This window comes from Schistocerca nitens, chromosome 8 (assembly GCF_023898315.1).
Source record: "Schistocerca nitens isolate TAMUIC-IGC-003100 chromosome 8, iqSchNite1.1, whole genome shotgun sequence".
Classification (NCBI taxonomy): Eukaryota; Metazoa; Arthropoda; class Insecta; order Orthoptera; family Acrididae; genus Schistocerca; species Schistocerca nitens.
The window spans coordinates 140,953,200-140,969,384 of NC_064621.1; the positions used below are offsets into that span (position 1 = coordinate 140,953,200).

A 16,185-nucleotide genomic window follows, 5' to 3' on the forward strand; every position below is an offset into this window, starting at 1 on the left:
GTGACGTAAACATGGACGCATCAAAAGGCGCAGTGTTTGTGGTTGTTTTGTAATGATTTGAGTTCTACTGTGAAATAATTTGGTTGGAGAATATTGATTATATATCTGAACACATGGAATTAATTAATTAATTATTTGGGAAGTTGGGAAACCTTTCTGTGGCGTTTCGGACATGGAAAGTAAAAGATTACTATTATAAAAATTATGACGAAAATTATAAAAGCCTGTTACTATATTGCGTCTAAAGTATGTTCCTTTGTCACATAATAAAATACATGACGCCTGGAATCGCGGGAAATATGGAGCCGTAATAACGGAACGACCGGAACTGATACCAAACCTTTCTCTGCCTCGTGATGACTGGGTGTTGTGTGATGTCCTTAGGTTAGTTAGGTTTAAGTAGTTCTAAGTTCTAGGGGACTGATGACCATAGATTTTAAGTCCCATACTGCTCAGAGCCATTTGATACCAAACCATGCCTCACTCACTAAACAGGAGCAGGAAACATAACTGGAGCATAGCACACAGAAGAGTCGATCAACGAGGGCAACGTGGTTAAAATGAAGACAGTATCTCAGCGGAGTGTGCCATAAAAGAACATCCGTCGAGTCATAAGTGCTAGTGAAAAATGTTATGGCGGATGGCTAAATGTCGTTACAGAGCAAAAGCAGAGTAAATATCCCGTCTGTGGTGTTACTGAGTATTCAGACTGATAACGATTATCTAGTAAAGGCGTCTATTTTCACGTTTATGTTTATGGAATGGTAAAATGTTAAAGAACGCTCTTATATATTTAGACTGGACGGTAACGAAGCCGCCGAATAAATAGTCAAATTTTGGATTTATAAATTAATATAATGAAATGTTATCTTACTAATGATTAGAATAAAAGAACTCTGTCTAAAAAGAATATTTGCAACTTTGGTATATTATTTGGCAGTGTGAGTTTAAAATATCTCATGTTCTATAATACTTTGTATTTATAATTCATCATATTAAAAAGAATTATGAGTAGAGATCCTACGTGAGGACAGGAAATGAAATGAAAATATGGAGTGTGAGACCTGGTGGTCAAGGAAGGCACGATCGGTTACGATTGCGGATGGGGACGTAATCAATTACTATTGGTTGACTTTTCTTTTAATAACTCACAATTTGTTTAAAATCAACAACAAATTAAATAATGGCAATAATTTAAGATTTGTTTCACGGCTGAAGGCCTTAAAAGCAATAAATTAAGAGTTGATTAAACTTGCTGCAACTTACAATAACAGTTATTAAAATGTAAAAGGCAAGTGACCAAAGTCTTAAAGCTCGTTGCAAAAATACAATTGCCAAATTAAAATTTTAAGACAAATAACGACGCTCACGACTGAAGGCCTTGATGGAAATAAATTAAGAATTGTTTCATGGCTGAAGGCCTTAATGGCAATAAATTAAGAACTGTTTAACTTGTTGCAACTTACAAACTACAGTTATTAAAATATTGGAAACAAATCACCAAGGTCTTAAAGGTTAACTGCAAAAATATAATTGCCACATTAGAATTTTAAGACAAGTCACAGGTGAAGGTCTTTAATACCAAGAATGGCAATTATTAAAAAAAAATTAACAAACATACTGTCAAACAGCAAGGCCATAGAAAAAGTTAATTTAAAAGACAGGCAACTGATCACCAAACAGGTGAGACAAAATGGTAGTAAACTTGGTAGCACAACCGTTTAAACTTGCTGTAACGCCAAGAATGGCAATTATATTAAAAAAATTTAGAAACATACAATAAAACAGCAAATATAATAACAAGGTTAATTCAAAATACAATAATAAAATAATAACACAATAACAAAACACAAGGACTAGTCACAGACAGTGCTCCAGGAATCGACGTCTGAGTCAAGCCAGAAACACTTTCGCGAGCGATGAGAAAGGCAGCCAAGAGTTGCATTCACTTCACAAGATGGTGACTCAGACTACTGGCAGTCTAACGAATGACTAATGATAATCTACTGAAGCTATATAGCGTCCGATAACCAATGCACCGGTGGTAGTGGTGGTCAGCACTACGTCCCCAGAATGCTGTGTTTAGAGCGTCCGAAAGCAGAAAGGAACAAATACTACCACAGTAGAAGAATCACCAATTGGCCTACAATCAAGAAAGCTGTCAAAACTACACGCCTTACCGGACAGCAGTGGCAAGGCGAGGAAACGTACACTGCCAACATACACTAACCTCCAGGGCAAGTTATTGGGGCTCAGCGGCCACCAGGCAGGAAAAATACCGCTGGTTGAACTTAACAAATAGTAACACATAGAATGCAGCAATTAGTAACAAGAAGTCGAGGAAAGCTAATTAGATCCGCCTCCCCAAGCACTCCACTCACTGCTCTTCGTCTCGGCGACACTGCCAGCATTAACACGAACCCAAGTAACTGGAGAACCGCGAGATCTCACATTGGTGGAGGTTTCACTGCTAGGATTAAAATCCACTCAACTAAAAGCTTGTTGGATCCGGGTGTCGACTATGTCGTGTACCCTCTCGACCACAGCCCTTTCATCCGGCAGTGTATGCGTGCCGCCAGCAGTCCCGGCGTGTTCCCGCACTGCCATCTTGGCTCCTCCGGAGTCCCCAACCGAACTGCTCACTCACACGACCCAGAAGAACAACCACGTCATCCCAAAGATAGGGCCACAGTTACTACATATCGATAACGCCGCTGCTGCCACTAGCAGACAGGCAACGGTTGCGAAACCAAGTGGCGCCAGTCAACACAAGAAGAATACAAACAACCGCAACCATGTCAACTAAACGATACAGTCTGGCCTCCTACAATAGCACCAATGCGAGCCGCAGCAATGCTCAGTGTGGATATAAAAAAACTGAAAGTTAGTATGCTTTTGAGATACGCCACCCATATCTAATACGAGCTTGCGCCTTTGAAGACATCTACCCCAGACTATACCGTATTTTCCTAGCCATTTAGTACCAAGGAAGTAGATATTGCACTCAGAAAAGTTAAAGTGGGAAAGGAGCCAGAGCCTGATGTAATTCATCTCACATTTCTCCTGTACTACGGATATATACCAAAAAATGACTTGCGGCGTTCTTTACCGATATCACCATGAGAAGGAGAAAGCCTAAAGTCAGCGCTGTCCGTCAGCCTCGAACACCAACGACGAGCTGAAAAGCTATCGCCCAATACCTCTTCGTATCTCAATATACAAGCTTCTTCAAAGAACCATCTACAAAAGACTATAATACTTGAAAAAATTCCAATTGAACAAGCTTGTTTTTGCGCAGAAAGAAGATATACAGACCAAATAATGTCACTCACTACCTATATAGATTCAGATCTCCAAAAGAAATTAAAAACATCAACTGCATTTATAATCTCTCAGAGTATGGAGACGTCGTCTTCTCTACAGACCCATTCAAACAATCTCGTTCAGAAAGACAGTGCAACTTATTAATAGTGAGCTTGCTGGGAGCTCATTCCAGATAATGCTGGGCAACAGGATAAGCTCTTGAAAGACGGTACCCCATTGCAGTTCTGTTTATACATCTCCTATATGACTGAAACTAGATCACGTAAGTGTTAATACGCTGAAGACTTAGTGTTGGTAGTAGGAAACCGAAATTTCGAAGAAACGGAAGCCGTCTTAACACCTGATCTGGCGGTAATGGGAAAATATGTTATGAGAGGGAGACTGAAACCTAACCCCACTAAGTCAAGAGACTGCTTGCTGCCATTAGTGCAACAGAGCTGCATATAAGCGGCTCCAAGTCTATTTCGGTGACAGAGTACTAAACGACAGAGTACTGAAATATCTAGGGGTTACACTGGGCCCGACACTGTCCTACAGGAAGTATCTGGAAAACAGCCTGCGAAGATACGAATTAGAAACAACATCCTACATAAGCTGTACAGAACTGTCTGGCCCTCCACTGCTGGAAGTGTGGACACTTCACCATTCAGATCACGCTAGTGTCAATACACTGAAGACTTAGTGCTGGTAGTAGGATACTGAAATTTCGAAGAAACGGAAGCCGTTTTAACATCTGATCTGGCGGTAATGGGAAGGTATGCTATGAGATCGAGACTGAAACCAAACACCACTAAGACAAGAGACTGCTTGCTGGCATTAGTGCAACAGAGCGGCATATAAGCGGCTCCAAGTCTATTTCGGTGACAGAGTACTAAACGACAACCAGCGCCTGAAATATCTAGGGGTTACACTGGGCCCGACACTGTCCTACAAGAAGTATCTGGAAAGCAGCCTGCGAAGATATGAACTAGAAACAACATCCTACATAAACTGTACTGATCTGTCTGGCCCTCCACTGCTGGAACTGTGCTCACTTCACCACTTAGATTAGTCTACTGCGGGACATTGTGTTCGTGTATGGTTCAATGGCGCGCACACACACAAGTTTTCGAGACATAGCTTGGCAACACAACGAAATTATCAGTGGTACACTAAGATCAACCCCGTCGAATGGCTGTCCATACTGAGCCACATTTACACCCCCCCCCTCCCCCCTTGACGTTGACCAAAAGTAGCTCTTCTCTGTGAGTCTAAACGCATACAGAATGAGATTTTCAGTCTGCAGCGGAATGTGCGCTGATATGAAACTTCCTGGCAGATTAAAACTGTGTGCCGGACCGAGACTCGAACTCGGGACCTTTGCCTTCCGCGGGCAAGGTCCCGAGTTCGAGTCTCGGTCCAGCACACAGTTTTAATCTGCCAGGAAGTTTCATATCAGCGCACACTCCGCTGCAGAGTGAAAACTCATTCTGGAAACATCCCCCAGGCTGTGGCTAAGCCATGTCTCCTCATATTCTTTCTTTGAGGAGTGCTAGTTCTGCAAGGTTCGCAGGAGAGCTTGTGTTAAGTTTGGAAGGTAGGAGACGAGATACCCTAAACGCATACGGTTCAACCTTCCTATCTATCAAAATATCAAAATGCCGTTACCCTGGAAAGAAACCGGCTCCGATCAACGAAACCATTCATGAAAACTCCCGTTGAAAATCACACGTCTCAGTTCAGCTCAACCGACTCACGGGTACAAGGGCCCCACACGACTGTTTGTAGAGCGTGGGCCAAGATATGGGGGATCTGCAGTACTTATAATATTTTAGAAGACGAAAGGCGACTCGAAAGTAACCATAGAAATTTACATTTTCGACCCTTTTAAAAACCTTTGTAATATCGATTTTTAAATAATTTTCTTGGAAGAAAAGCTCCCTAAAAGCTAGAGCCTGGGTACGGGTGCCCTTGCATTAGAACGAGACTGGACAAAAGTGTTGCCCTCCACATTGCCAGAACCTGCCCTGGCTAAGAAATAAACACCCTGGTTTCGAATAGTCGCGCACAACATGGACAACGATTAAGAGAATACGCACCAATGAAGGCAGAAAAACGGACTCTCTTCGTAGACGGGATAAGGCGCCACGTCAACATGCGATTATTTAACAGCCAGGCAAACCGTTTGTCACGTTGTTATGAAATGTACCAACGTGACACGTCGCGGAACGTTTGACAAGTTCCTGGTAACAACGTACGACTCAACTGATTTTATTAAAAATTTACATGTCTGAATGCAAATTACATGTGTTATCGTTTGCATTATGTTTAATATTGTGCTTAAAAAGTACCGTAAATAAACAATAAATAAACTTGAAGACAGGAACTTTGAAAAGACAATAGTTAAATCAGCTCTTTTTGTTTAACTGGGTACATATTTCTGGTGACACGTGATCAATATACTTTCTTGTCCTTCTCTTTTACTTGGAAGAGTGGCTAATTTTCTAACCTGCAACAATCACACATTGTCGCATTCGCCATGCTAGACTCAACCCACTAAAAGTAATCCAAAGAGGTCCAAAGAAAGAGCAATCTCACTATTGAATCCTTACAATGTGCGCAGGAATTCCAGAGATCGGCGCTCCACCAATCGACCCTGCGGATCAGTTGGCGCCCCTGACGTGGCACACCAGCTCCACAGGGCTCGACATCACGTTCCGTCTGGACAACGGCCGCTTTAGCGGACTGGGGAGCGCCGTCGTCGATAGCCTTCAGTAAGTCCAATTATCTTCCATTGTGTGTGTTGGGAACCAACGTTTCCCTATGGATAAATCGGCACCTCTCTAGTTAAATACATAATTACTCATTACCTACTAAAATTGTCAGATAGTCAACCAGCGACATCTACATCTACATCTTCATGGATACTCTGCAGATCACATTTAAGTGCCTGGAAGAGGGTTCATCGAACCACCTTCACAATTCTCTATTATTACAATCACGTATAGCGCGCGGAAAGAATGAACACCAATATCTTTCCGTACGAGCTCTGATTTCCCTTATTTTATCGTGGTGATCGTTCCGCCCTATGTAGGTAGGTGTCAACAAAATATTTTCGCATTCGGAGAAGAAGGTTGGTGATTGAATTTCGTGAGAAGATTCCGTCGCAACGAAAAACGCCTTTCATTTAATGATTTCCAGCCCAAATCCTGTATCATTTCTGTAACACTCTCTCCCATGTTTCGCGATAATACAAAACGTGCTGCCTTTCTTTGAACTTTATCAATGTACTTCGTCAGTCCTATCTGGTAAGGATCCCACACCGCGCAGCAGTATTCTAAAAGAGGACGGACAAGCGTAGTGTAAGTCTCCTTAGTAGGTCTGTTACATTTTGCAAGTGTCCGGCCAATAAAACGCAGCCTTTGGTTAGCCTTCTCCACAACATTTTCTACGTGTTATTTCCAATTTAAGTTGTTCGTAATTGTAATACCTAGGTATTTAGTTGAATTTACGGCTTTTAGATTATACTGATTTATCGTGTAACCGAAGGTTAACGAGTTCCTTTTAGCACTCATGTGGATGACCTCACACTTTTCGTTATTTAGGGTCAACTGCCACTTTTCGCACCATTCAGATATTTTTTCTAAATCGTTTTGCAGTTTGTTTTGATCTTCTGATGACTTTATTAGTCGATAAATGATAGCGTCATCTGCAAAGAACCGAAGACGACTGCTCAGATTGTCTCCGAAATCGTTTATATAGATAAGGAACAGCAAAGGGCTTACAACACTACCTTTGGGAACGGCGGAAATCACTTCTGTTTTACTCGATGACTTTTCCGTCAGTTACTACGAACTGTGACCTCTCTGACAGGAAATCACAAATCCAGTCACATAACTGAGAAGATATTACATAAGCGCGCAATTTCAATACGAGCCGCTTGTGTGGTACAGTGTCAAAAGCCTTCCGGGAGTTCAGGAATACGGAATCGATCTGAAGTCCCTTCTCAATAGCACTCAGCACTTCATGTGAATAAAGAGCTAGTTGTGTTTCAGAGGAACGATGTTTTCTAAACCCATGTTGACTGTGTGTCAATAAACCGTTTCCTTCGAGGTAATTCATAATGTTCGAACATAATATGTTCCAAAATCCTGCTGCATATCGACGTTAACGATATGAGCCTGTAATTTAGTGGATTACTCCTACTACCCTTCTTGAATATTGGTGTGACCTGTGCAACTTTCCATTCTTTGGGTACGGATCTTTCGTCGAGCGAACGGTTGTATATGATTGTTAAGTATGGAGCTAATTCATCAGCATACTCCGAAAGGAACATAATTGGTCGTAAGAGAAATCAGTAACGGACGCCATTCGGTGGCAGATAATATATTTATTGCGTTAACAGTGTAGAAGCTTCGTTCGAAAAATCATCCATTTTCTACATCCCATATAGGGACTTACAGGACAACTTAAATGAAGAGAGGCTGCACAGTAATAACCTCCTGTTCGAAACATTGAGGGCGACCCAGCCGAACAACTTGTTAAATACTGAATCACCTAGAGAATATACTAAAACCTGCGAGCTGCACACTGGGGTCAAGTATTGTAAAGGAATTGTGATACATTGGGGTAGTATGAATATAGATACCAAAGAACTCCAACAGGAACGGGAAAGCGAAAGTGCCACTGAAGTACAGATAGATGGTGAGCTTGAGAAGTCAGCTTCTTTCATCGTGGTTCTCCATTTACCGAAGTACCAGAGTTTATTGCAGGAGGCTTTCTCCATCTTAAAGTTAGGTCTTATTTACCTAATTCAAACGATTCCTTTAAGGGTCAAAGTTTCAGTCACACCATCAAGGGTTTGTAACGATCACGTACTGCCTGTAAGATGCGGTTCCACGGTCCATGAACCAGGTATTCAATGTACTGCCTCACACGTGTGTCAACTGCACCCATGTCCTTCTAATTTGGAGCAAGGAACGTCCTGTCTTTGTGGAAGAGAAAAAAATACAGGAGATTAAAATCACACAACGAATGGTGACGTTTCAAGCCTCGCAGCCACTCGTCAGGTCGTTTGTGTCAGCGTTGAAGTAACCTGTACAGTAAACAAGCGTTGGCACCAAGCTTTGACAGATGAGCAGAGAACGCCAGCTTGAACCTGTAAATGCAGCTGCAAACTTCCACAGCAAGTCCAACAACTAAGCATTCCTACCACTGAAATGACGGTAATTGTCGAGCCTAATGTATGAAAGCATAACAGACCCTAACGGCAGATAGTAGGAGAGACATAGCAAAATATTTCTGTTAAAGCGACCTTGCCAGCATCCCTAAAATGTATGACGGAAAATAGGCCAAAATGATCAGTTCGAGAGCCATCAGACTACGTGACATGGTATCGTCTGATACATGAGGTACAACGTCGATGTTTGCTTAATATAACCAGAAAGTCCCTGAAGTAACACCCCCCTCCTTCCCCGCCCCTCCTCCACATCTCTTCGCTTCAGTCTTCCGACCAGGGAGGAATGACAACAAATAAGACAGAGAGGAACCTCACTGTTAAAACTACTTCCAAACTTCCGTGGATTCAGGACACATCTGGAGAAAATACATCTGTTGGATTAGGGTAGACCAACTTGTCAAGAGAAATTATTCTAGCGCACACAGTGTGCGTTCAGGCTGTTCAGTCTTCTGTCCCTGGGGAAATCATCAGGAGGACTCCTGGAGAATAGAGAGATGCCCCTTGGCTGCTGTAATAGGGAATCAGTGTTCCCAGACCAAACCCTGAGACATTGGCCAGACGATGGCGGCCTTTTTTGCGACAGTTGCCACAACTGTCAAACAGTACTCAGCCCTCCGACGCTACAAAGCAAAGAACAAAACTGCCTCTTTTTCACGCAGGACCTGGACTCTGAAGCTCTTGACACGGCACTAGGTCATCATGGGTTCCATTAGGATATGTTACTGCACCTCATAGGGTGGGACAAAGAAATTATCGCTGTCCTTTTTAACCTCATTTCGGCTTCAATTCACTTTACCTATTCGAGGCACGAGGCAATTGTAATCCTTCTTTTAAAACCTGGCAATGACCGCTCATAATCGAATAATTATTGTAATTCTGCGTCACTAGCGGCGTGGGAAAGACCTTGAAAAGGATGGTTAACGCCACATTTTCTGTATCTTAGAATCCAGGCAGTTCCTTAGTCGCTCTGAGTGTCGATTCAGGAAGAATCGCTCCACGTTTGATAAACTGATACTGCTGGAAGTTGCTATATAATAGACTTTTCAAGTTCAGGTATATTTTTGACGTTGAGAAGGCCTCTGACACTTCTCGGAAGCCTATTATTCTCAGGCAGCTCCATAAATGTTGTTTTAGTTGATGTCTTTCATATTTATACGTTCCTTACCCTTACCATTCTATTTTAGAAATCAGTGACGTCCTCTATGATAGCTTTGAGCAGGGGATCAGTGTCCGAACAGTGTCCCTCAAGTTGGGTGGGTATTTTGTGTTTAACCGGGGACATAGAAACGACGGAGAGGCCTCGTCCCGCCGTAGCTCGCAGTGGTTCACAACAGGCCACAGTGGTCCATCCACCCTACCGCCACCCCATACCGAACCCAGGGATATTGTGCAGTTTGGCCCCCAGTGGACCCCCCCCCCTCCACCCCCTCCTCAAGGCAATGTCTCATACAAGACGAGTGTAACCCCAAATGTTTGTGTGGTAGAGTAGTTATGGTGTACACGTACGTGGAGACAGTGTTTGCGCGGCAATCGTCGACATACTTTAACTGAGTCGGAAGAAAGGGAACCAGCCCACATGCACCGAGGCAGATGGAAAACCGCCTTGAAACCATCGACAGGCTGGCCGGTACACCGGACCTCGACACTTATCCGCCGGGCGGATTCGTGCCGGGGACCGGTACGCCTTGGAGTGGCCGAGCGGTTCTAGGCGCTTCAGTCTGGAACCGCGCGACCGCTACGGTCGTCGCAGGTTCGAATCCTGCCTCGGGCACGGATGTGTATGATGTCCTTAGGTTAGTTAGGTTTAAGTAATTCTAAGTTCTAGGGGACTGATGACGTCAGCTGTTAAGCCCATAGTGCTCAGAGCCATTTGAACCATTTGAACCGGTACGCCTTCCCGCTCGTGGAGCAGCGTGTTAGACCGCGCGGCTAGCAGGGCGGGCGTCCCTCAATGTCATGTTTTAAATGTGACCGGTTTCGCCACTGCTATAAATAGTATCACGTCAGTAGTTAAATGTATTGTATAATACTCTTTATTTGTTGACCTCTTCTCTGTCTTTTGATCTGCTCAAGCCTTGCAGCAACAACTCTTCAATTAAACGTACTTCTCGAAATTTGGACAAATGGGCAGAGAAGAGTGGTTTTAATATCTCTACCGAGAAGTCTTCGTGGATTCTTTTTAACCATTCGTGTTGTATTTTATACTCTTTAGAGTTGCGAATGGAGCACAAGACTCATATTTTTAAAGATACGGCGAAGTTCTTGTGCCTCTCATTTGATTCTCAACTTGCACGGTTGCCACACCATAGGAATCTGAAAAGATGGTCCCTAAAAGTTTTGGATATTTTAAGATATCTCCGCCATAATTCATGGCGAGCAAACCGAACTTGTCTGATCCGGTTTTTCACGTCCTTCATGCGATCTCGGCTTGAATCCGAGTGTACACTGTATAGGTCGGCACGGCCCTCTTGTTTAGAAATGTTAGGCGTGATGCACAGTGATCACCGGCGCCCTTTCAACCAGCCTAATACCGAGTGGAGTGAGCGGCCACTGCACACCAGGCGACGGTTCCTCATGTCCACTGTAAAGCATTGTCCATGCCGTACGCACCTGCGTTCCATACCGTTGGTAGGTCATCACTGGAAAGTCTTATCTTTAATCCACAACGAACTGTGAGGCCCTGTCCGTTTTAGGGGTGCGAGTGATCGGTCTGCAAGTTTTACACGAATGTTGGAGATCTCCGTCTTAGCTTTGTAGACCCATTATTGTTTTATACTTGACGAGTTATAAGAAGTTTTTTAAGTTATTTTAGGCCGCACCACTGATGGTTTTAAACAAGCGGACCCCCTTCGCGGTTCAGTGATATCCCCCAACATGTCCTTCAGGATATGGCTTCTTTGTGATTAGACTGAGCTTGCCGCAGAGCTCCATGTGAAGAGGCAGTTTCAGACGAACAGTTTCTCATCTGGTCTAAATCTCTTACCGCCTTACAATCGTTGTACAATATATAGCCAGCTAAGAAAATGGTCTAGTTAATACGCGAGGAAGTATATGTCAAGCAACGGCGGGGTAAGCAGGTGGCATCCCGCTGTGTACCAGGCCACGTGAAAGTTTGGGAAAATGAACAAGCAGACGAAACTGCGAAGGATGCCTGCAGCGAATACGACACTACGCAAAGCGTCATTCCTGTTCAGGCAGTCATTTCGGTGTTGTATCGGAGGACCGAGCATTTATAGGCGGAGGAGTGGCTGGCAGCGGCGGACAATAAGCCACGGCTGGTGACGCCAGGCTTCTGTCTACCCCTCGCACCACCCCTCCACCCTGCTTATTGTTTGATGCCTGTGGCACGCAAATTACTGTACTCCATATTTTAATCGAGTGCATTGTATATTGCGATGAGAGGGTGGATGCGAATTTTGGCGTCGATCTGCCCTCGATTTTAGTTGCTGACGAGACGAATGTGCCGAAGGTTTTAAAGTTCTTTTTAGGTGCCTGCTTTTGTTTCAGAAAATTTCACTTCGTGACTTCCTAACTCAACAGGAAGCTCTGCTACAGTCAATTTTCTATTTTCCCTAGTTGGCAAAGACTTTTGTAGTAACTCCATGGACCCATCATGATCACTAAAACTTTATTTATGACGCTTTTCGAGTAAACATTATCATATCACTGTGGCAAAATTTGCACAAAACTCAGGTTAGAAAAGTTAATATATAATTATTACAAGGCCAATGTAACATCAGGAACGGAAGTACATACTAGGTATAAGTACTTACAATATGCTTAGAAAGCGAATACAAGTGAAACATACAAGAAAAACGTACAAACTCAGGTGCAATTGCCAAAGATGCTATTTTGAGACGTCGCATGTCAGACTTGTTTTGGACAAACAGTGAAAGCGAAACTCTGAGAAGACGAAGTCTGAAACAGTCGATGAGCTGGTAAACTAAGAAAAAGAACAAATTTTCTCTGCTGTAAGCAGTAATGACTATAGGTAACAAGCTAGCCGACGAAGGCACGCAAGGTGAAAGTATGACTGGGCTATAAGGGGAGATGGGAAACCCTAAAACAAAAATAAAACAAAAATGTGGCGAACAATACATCAACTGAATCTGAAGTTTCGCGTTTGGCACCGCTGCTTGCCTGAATTTTTATACCGCATTTGGTCTGAATGCTGAAGTCTCTAATGTAATGGTAGTACAGTTACAATGTGTTTCAGTTTAGGGCTCAAATGGCTCTAAGCACTATGGGACTTAACATCTGAGGTCATCTGTCCCCTAGATTTAGAACAACTTAGACCTAACTAACCTACGGACATCACACAAGATTCGAACCTGCGACCGTAGCAGCAGCGTGGTTCCGGACTGGAGCGCCTAGAACCACTCTGCCACAGAGGCCGACTTCAGTTTATGACACACGAGTAATAATAGTTCCGTCGGATAACATTTTTGATTGTCCACCTCTGAACAATGCAAGCACCAGAGTTCTCCGGGGCCCACTTGCTGGTAACCAGCAGCGGCTGCCGCTGCAGTTCTATCCTCCTTCACAATTGGTTCAAATGGCTCTGAGCACTATGGGACTTAACATCTCAGGTCATCAGTCCCCTAGAACTTAGAACTACTTGAAGCTAACTAACCTAAGGACACCACACACATCCATGCCCGAGGCAGGATTCGAACCTGCGACCGTAGCGGTGCGCGGTTCCAGACTGAAGCGCCTAGAACCGCTCGGCCACCAGCGGCCGGCCCTTCACAATTGTTCGAAAGGATCAGCTACCGCTTATCGCTTTGTAGAGTTTAAAACCCTTCACTGAGTGATGCTCCACAAAAAATGACATTTTATGCCATTGAGACATATGTTGGAATTATTTACAAAATAAGCATTTCAAATATTGCTGAAATTACACTGAAGCGCCTAGGAATATGGTATAGGCATGCGTATTCATATACAGAGATACGTAAAGAGGCAGAATACGGCGTTGCGGTCGGCAGTGCCTATATAAGACAACAAGTGTCTGGCGTTGTTGTTAGATCGGTAATCGCTGCTACAATGCCAGGTTATCAACTCACTTAGTAAGTCTGAACGTGGTGTTATAGTCGGCGCACGAATGATGGGCCACAGCGTCTCTGAGAAAGCGATGCAGGGAGATTCTCCCGTTCGACCATTTCATGAGTGTACCGTGTATATCAGGAATCCGGTGAAACACCAAATTTCCGACATCGCTGCGGCCGGAAAAAGATCCTGCAAGAAAGGGACCAACGACGACTGGAGAGAGTCGTTCAGCGTGACAGAAGTGCAACTCTTCCGGAAATTGCTGCTGATTTCAATGATGGGCCATCAACAAGTGTCATCGTGCGAACCATTCAAAGAAACACCATCGATATGGCTTTTCGATGCCTAATCGTGTACCCTTGATGACTAAACGACACACAGCTTTACGCCTTGCCTGGGCCCGTCAATACCGACATCGGACTGTTAATGACTGGAAACATGTGGCCTGGTCGGACTAGTCTCGTTTCAAATTACGTGGAGCAGAAGGACGTGTACGGGTATGGAAACAACCCGGTTAATCCATGGAACCTGCATGTCAGCAGGAGACTGTTCAAGCTGATGGAGGCTCTGTAATGGTGTGAGGAGTGTGCAGTTGAATTGACATGGGACCCCTGATAGGTCTAGATACGACGCTGATAGGTGACACGTACGTAAGCATCCTGTCTCATCACCTGCATCCATTCATGTTCATTGTGCATTCCGACAGACTTGAGTAATGCAACATCCCACAGGTCCAGAATTGCTACAGAGTGGCTCCAGGAACACTATTCTGAGTAAACACTTCTGCTGGTCACCAAACACCCCAGACATCAACGTTACTACGCGTATCTGGGATGGCTTGCAACGTGCTGTTCAGAAGAGATCTCCACTGCCTCGTACTCCTATGGATTTATGGACACCCCTGCCGGATTTAAGGTGTCAGTTCCCTCCAGCACTACTCCAGGCATTAGTCGAGTCCATGTCAGGTCGTGTTGCGGCACTTCTGCGTGCTCGCGGTGGCCCTACACGATATTAGGCAGGTGTACCAGCTTCTTTGGCTCTTCAGTGTATATTTTGTCATCACAAATCCTATATAACCTTAAGTAATTAACAGTAACTGAAAGCGAAGAACACATAAATTGTAGTACATTAATTTATGCCTTAATTTTTACTTTTATATTTCAAGAGAAACAGTGTATTCCCAAGTGTGATATCTGTCATAAAATGTTAAGGGGATAAAAAAAATCGAAGCATCGTCAGCAATGCATGAAGGCACATATGCCACGCCGCGCGGGATTAGCCGAGCGGTCTGGGGCGCTGCAGTCATGGACTGTGCGGCTGGTCCCGGCGGAGGTTCGACCAAACGTGCATTTTATTAATTTCATCGATTTCCGTTTTCTGTGTGATGAGAGTTAGGCATTTTGTAACCGCCGTATGTAAAGTATACGTCGTAGAGTTGACAGAACGGCGCCCACCTTGGTGGAATCACTTTTAACGCAAACTTCGATTTCCCAGTTTCATCGACAGTCAAACGATCGTGTAAGGAGGGTAGAGATCAGTGAAGTACAGAAATAGCACCATTTTTAGGATTCAATACCTCAATCAATAAAAGCGAAACCCACATCGGAGCACTTTGCTGTCCGTCCGTCCGTCTGTCTGTATCTCTGTTCTACTGTTAAGATCCCTTGTTATGGCATAGGTAAAGGTAACAAGACGAAATTTATCTAAATAATCTAAGCGATGTGAATAACTGAAGCTTCTAAGCCAATGAACTTAAAAGATGGACGATATATGTCAAATATTTTGGTACTCGTAACTCATTCATCGAAACAAATAGATTTATTATGTACAAATATGTCAGTTGCATTGATCTAGTCGTGAAATATGTGCGTGCAGCCTGCCGGAGTGGCCGAGCGGTTCTACGCGCTACAGTCTACAACCGCGCGACCGCTACGATCGCAGGTTCGAATCCTGCCTCGGGCATGGGTGTGTGTGATGTCCTTAGATTAGTTAGGTTCATGTAGTTCTAAGTTCTAGGGGACTGATGACCTCAGAAGTTAAGTCCCATAGTGCTCAGAGCCATTTGAACCAGTTTGTGCTTGCAAACCACGAGCTTGCGGGACTGGATCTCGGTGAGACTACCGATTCTATAGTTTTTGTTTTAACCTAGTACCCAACGATGTGAGGAGTCGCCAAAAACAACATGTAGTTCGAATTCCGCGTTACATTGTAGATTCTATTACACCAGTTGTATAATGGGTAGGTTATGGACAATTAAGTCGAAGGGGGTCCAATAGAAAGATTTACACTATGTTACTGAGTCACCTGAAAACATTGTTATTAACTCTTTACACAATTAAGTTTGTACGGAACCCTCAGATCGAGCATTTTTTTTTTTTAATATAAGTTCGCAAAACTTCGTCCGAAAGCTGACGATGGATTTCTTTGTTTCAATTGGCCGACTGCCTTTCTCACTTCAAACTGAAAAGGTTCTCTTACTAGAGATGAGATTCATTCTGTTTGATACGTAATTATAACAAAGTCAGTGTTGACTTCAGGAACCATAGCGCAGGTTTGAAGTTGAAAGAATGTTGCTGTTTTCAATAATTCATCAA

At 43.7% G+C, this 16,185-nt stretch overlaps 1 protein-coding gene across 1 annotated transcript in view; it reads left to right on the forward strand.

The window, feature by feature from the left end:
* LOC126198659 (putative beta-carotene-binding protein) overlaps nucleotides 1-16,185 on the forward strand; it is a 106,560-nt gene that overhangs the window by 53,839 nt on the left and 36,536 nt on the right. Inside the window, exon 3 of the mRNA XM_049935134.1 lies at nucleotides 5,927-6,077. Within this exon, the coding sequence (XP_049791091.1) occupies nucleotides 5,927-6,077 (151 nt within the window). The remainder of the gene's footprint in view (nucleotides 1-5,926; nucleotides 6,078-16,185) is intronic.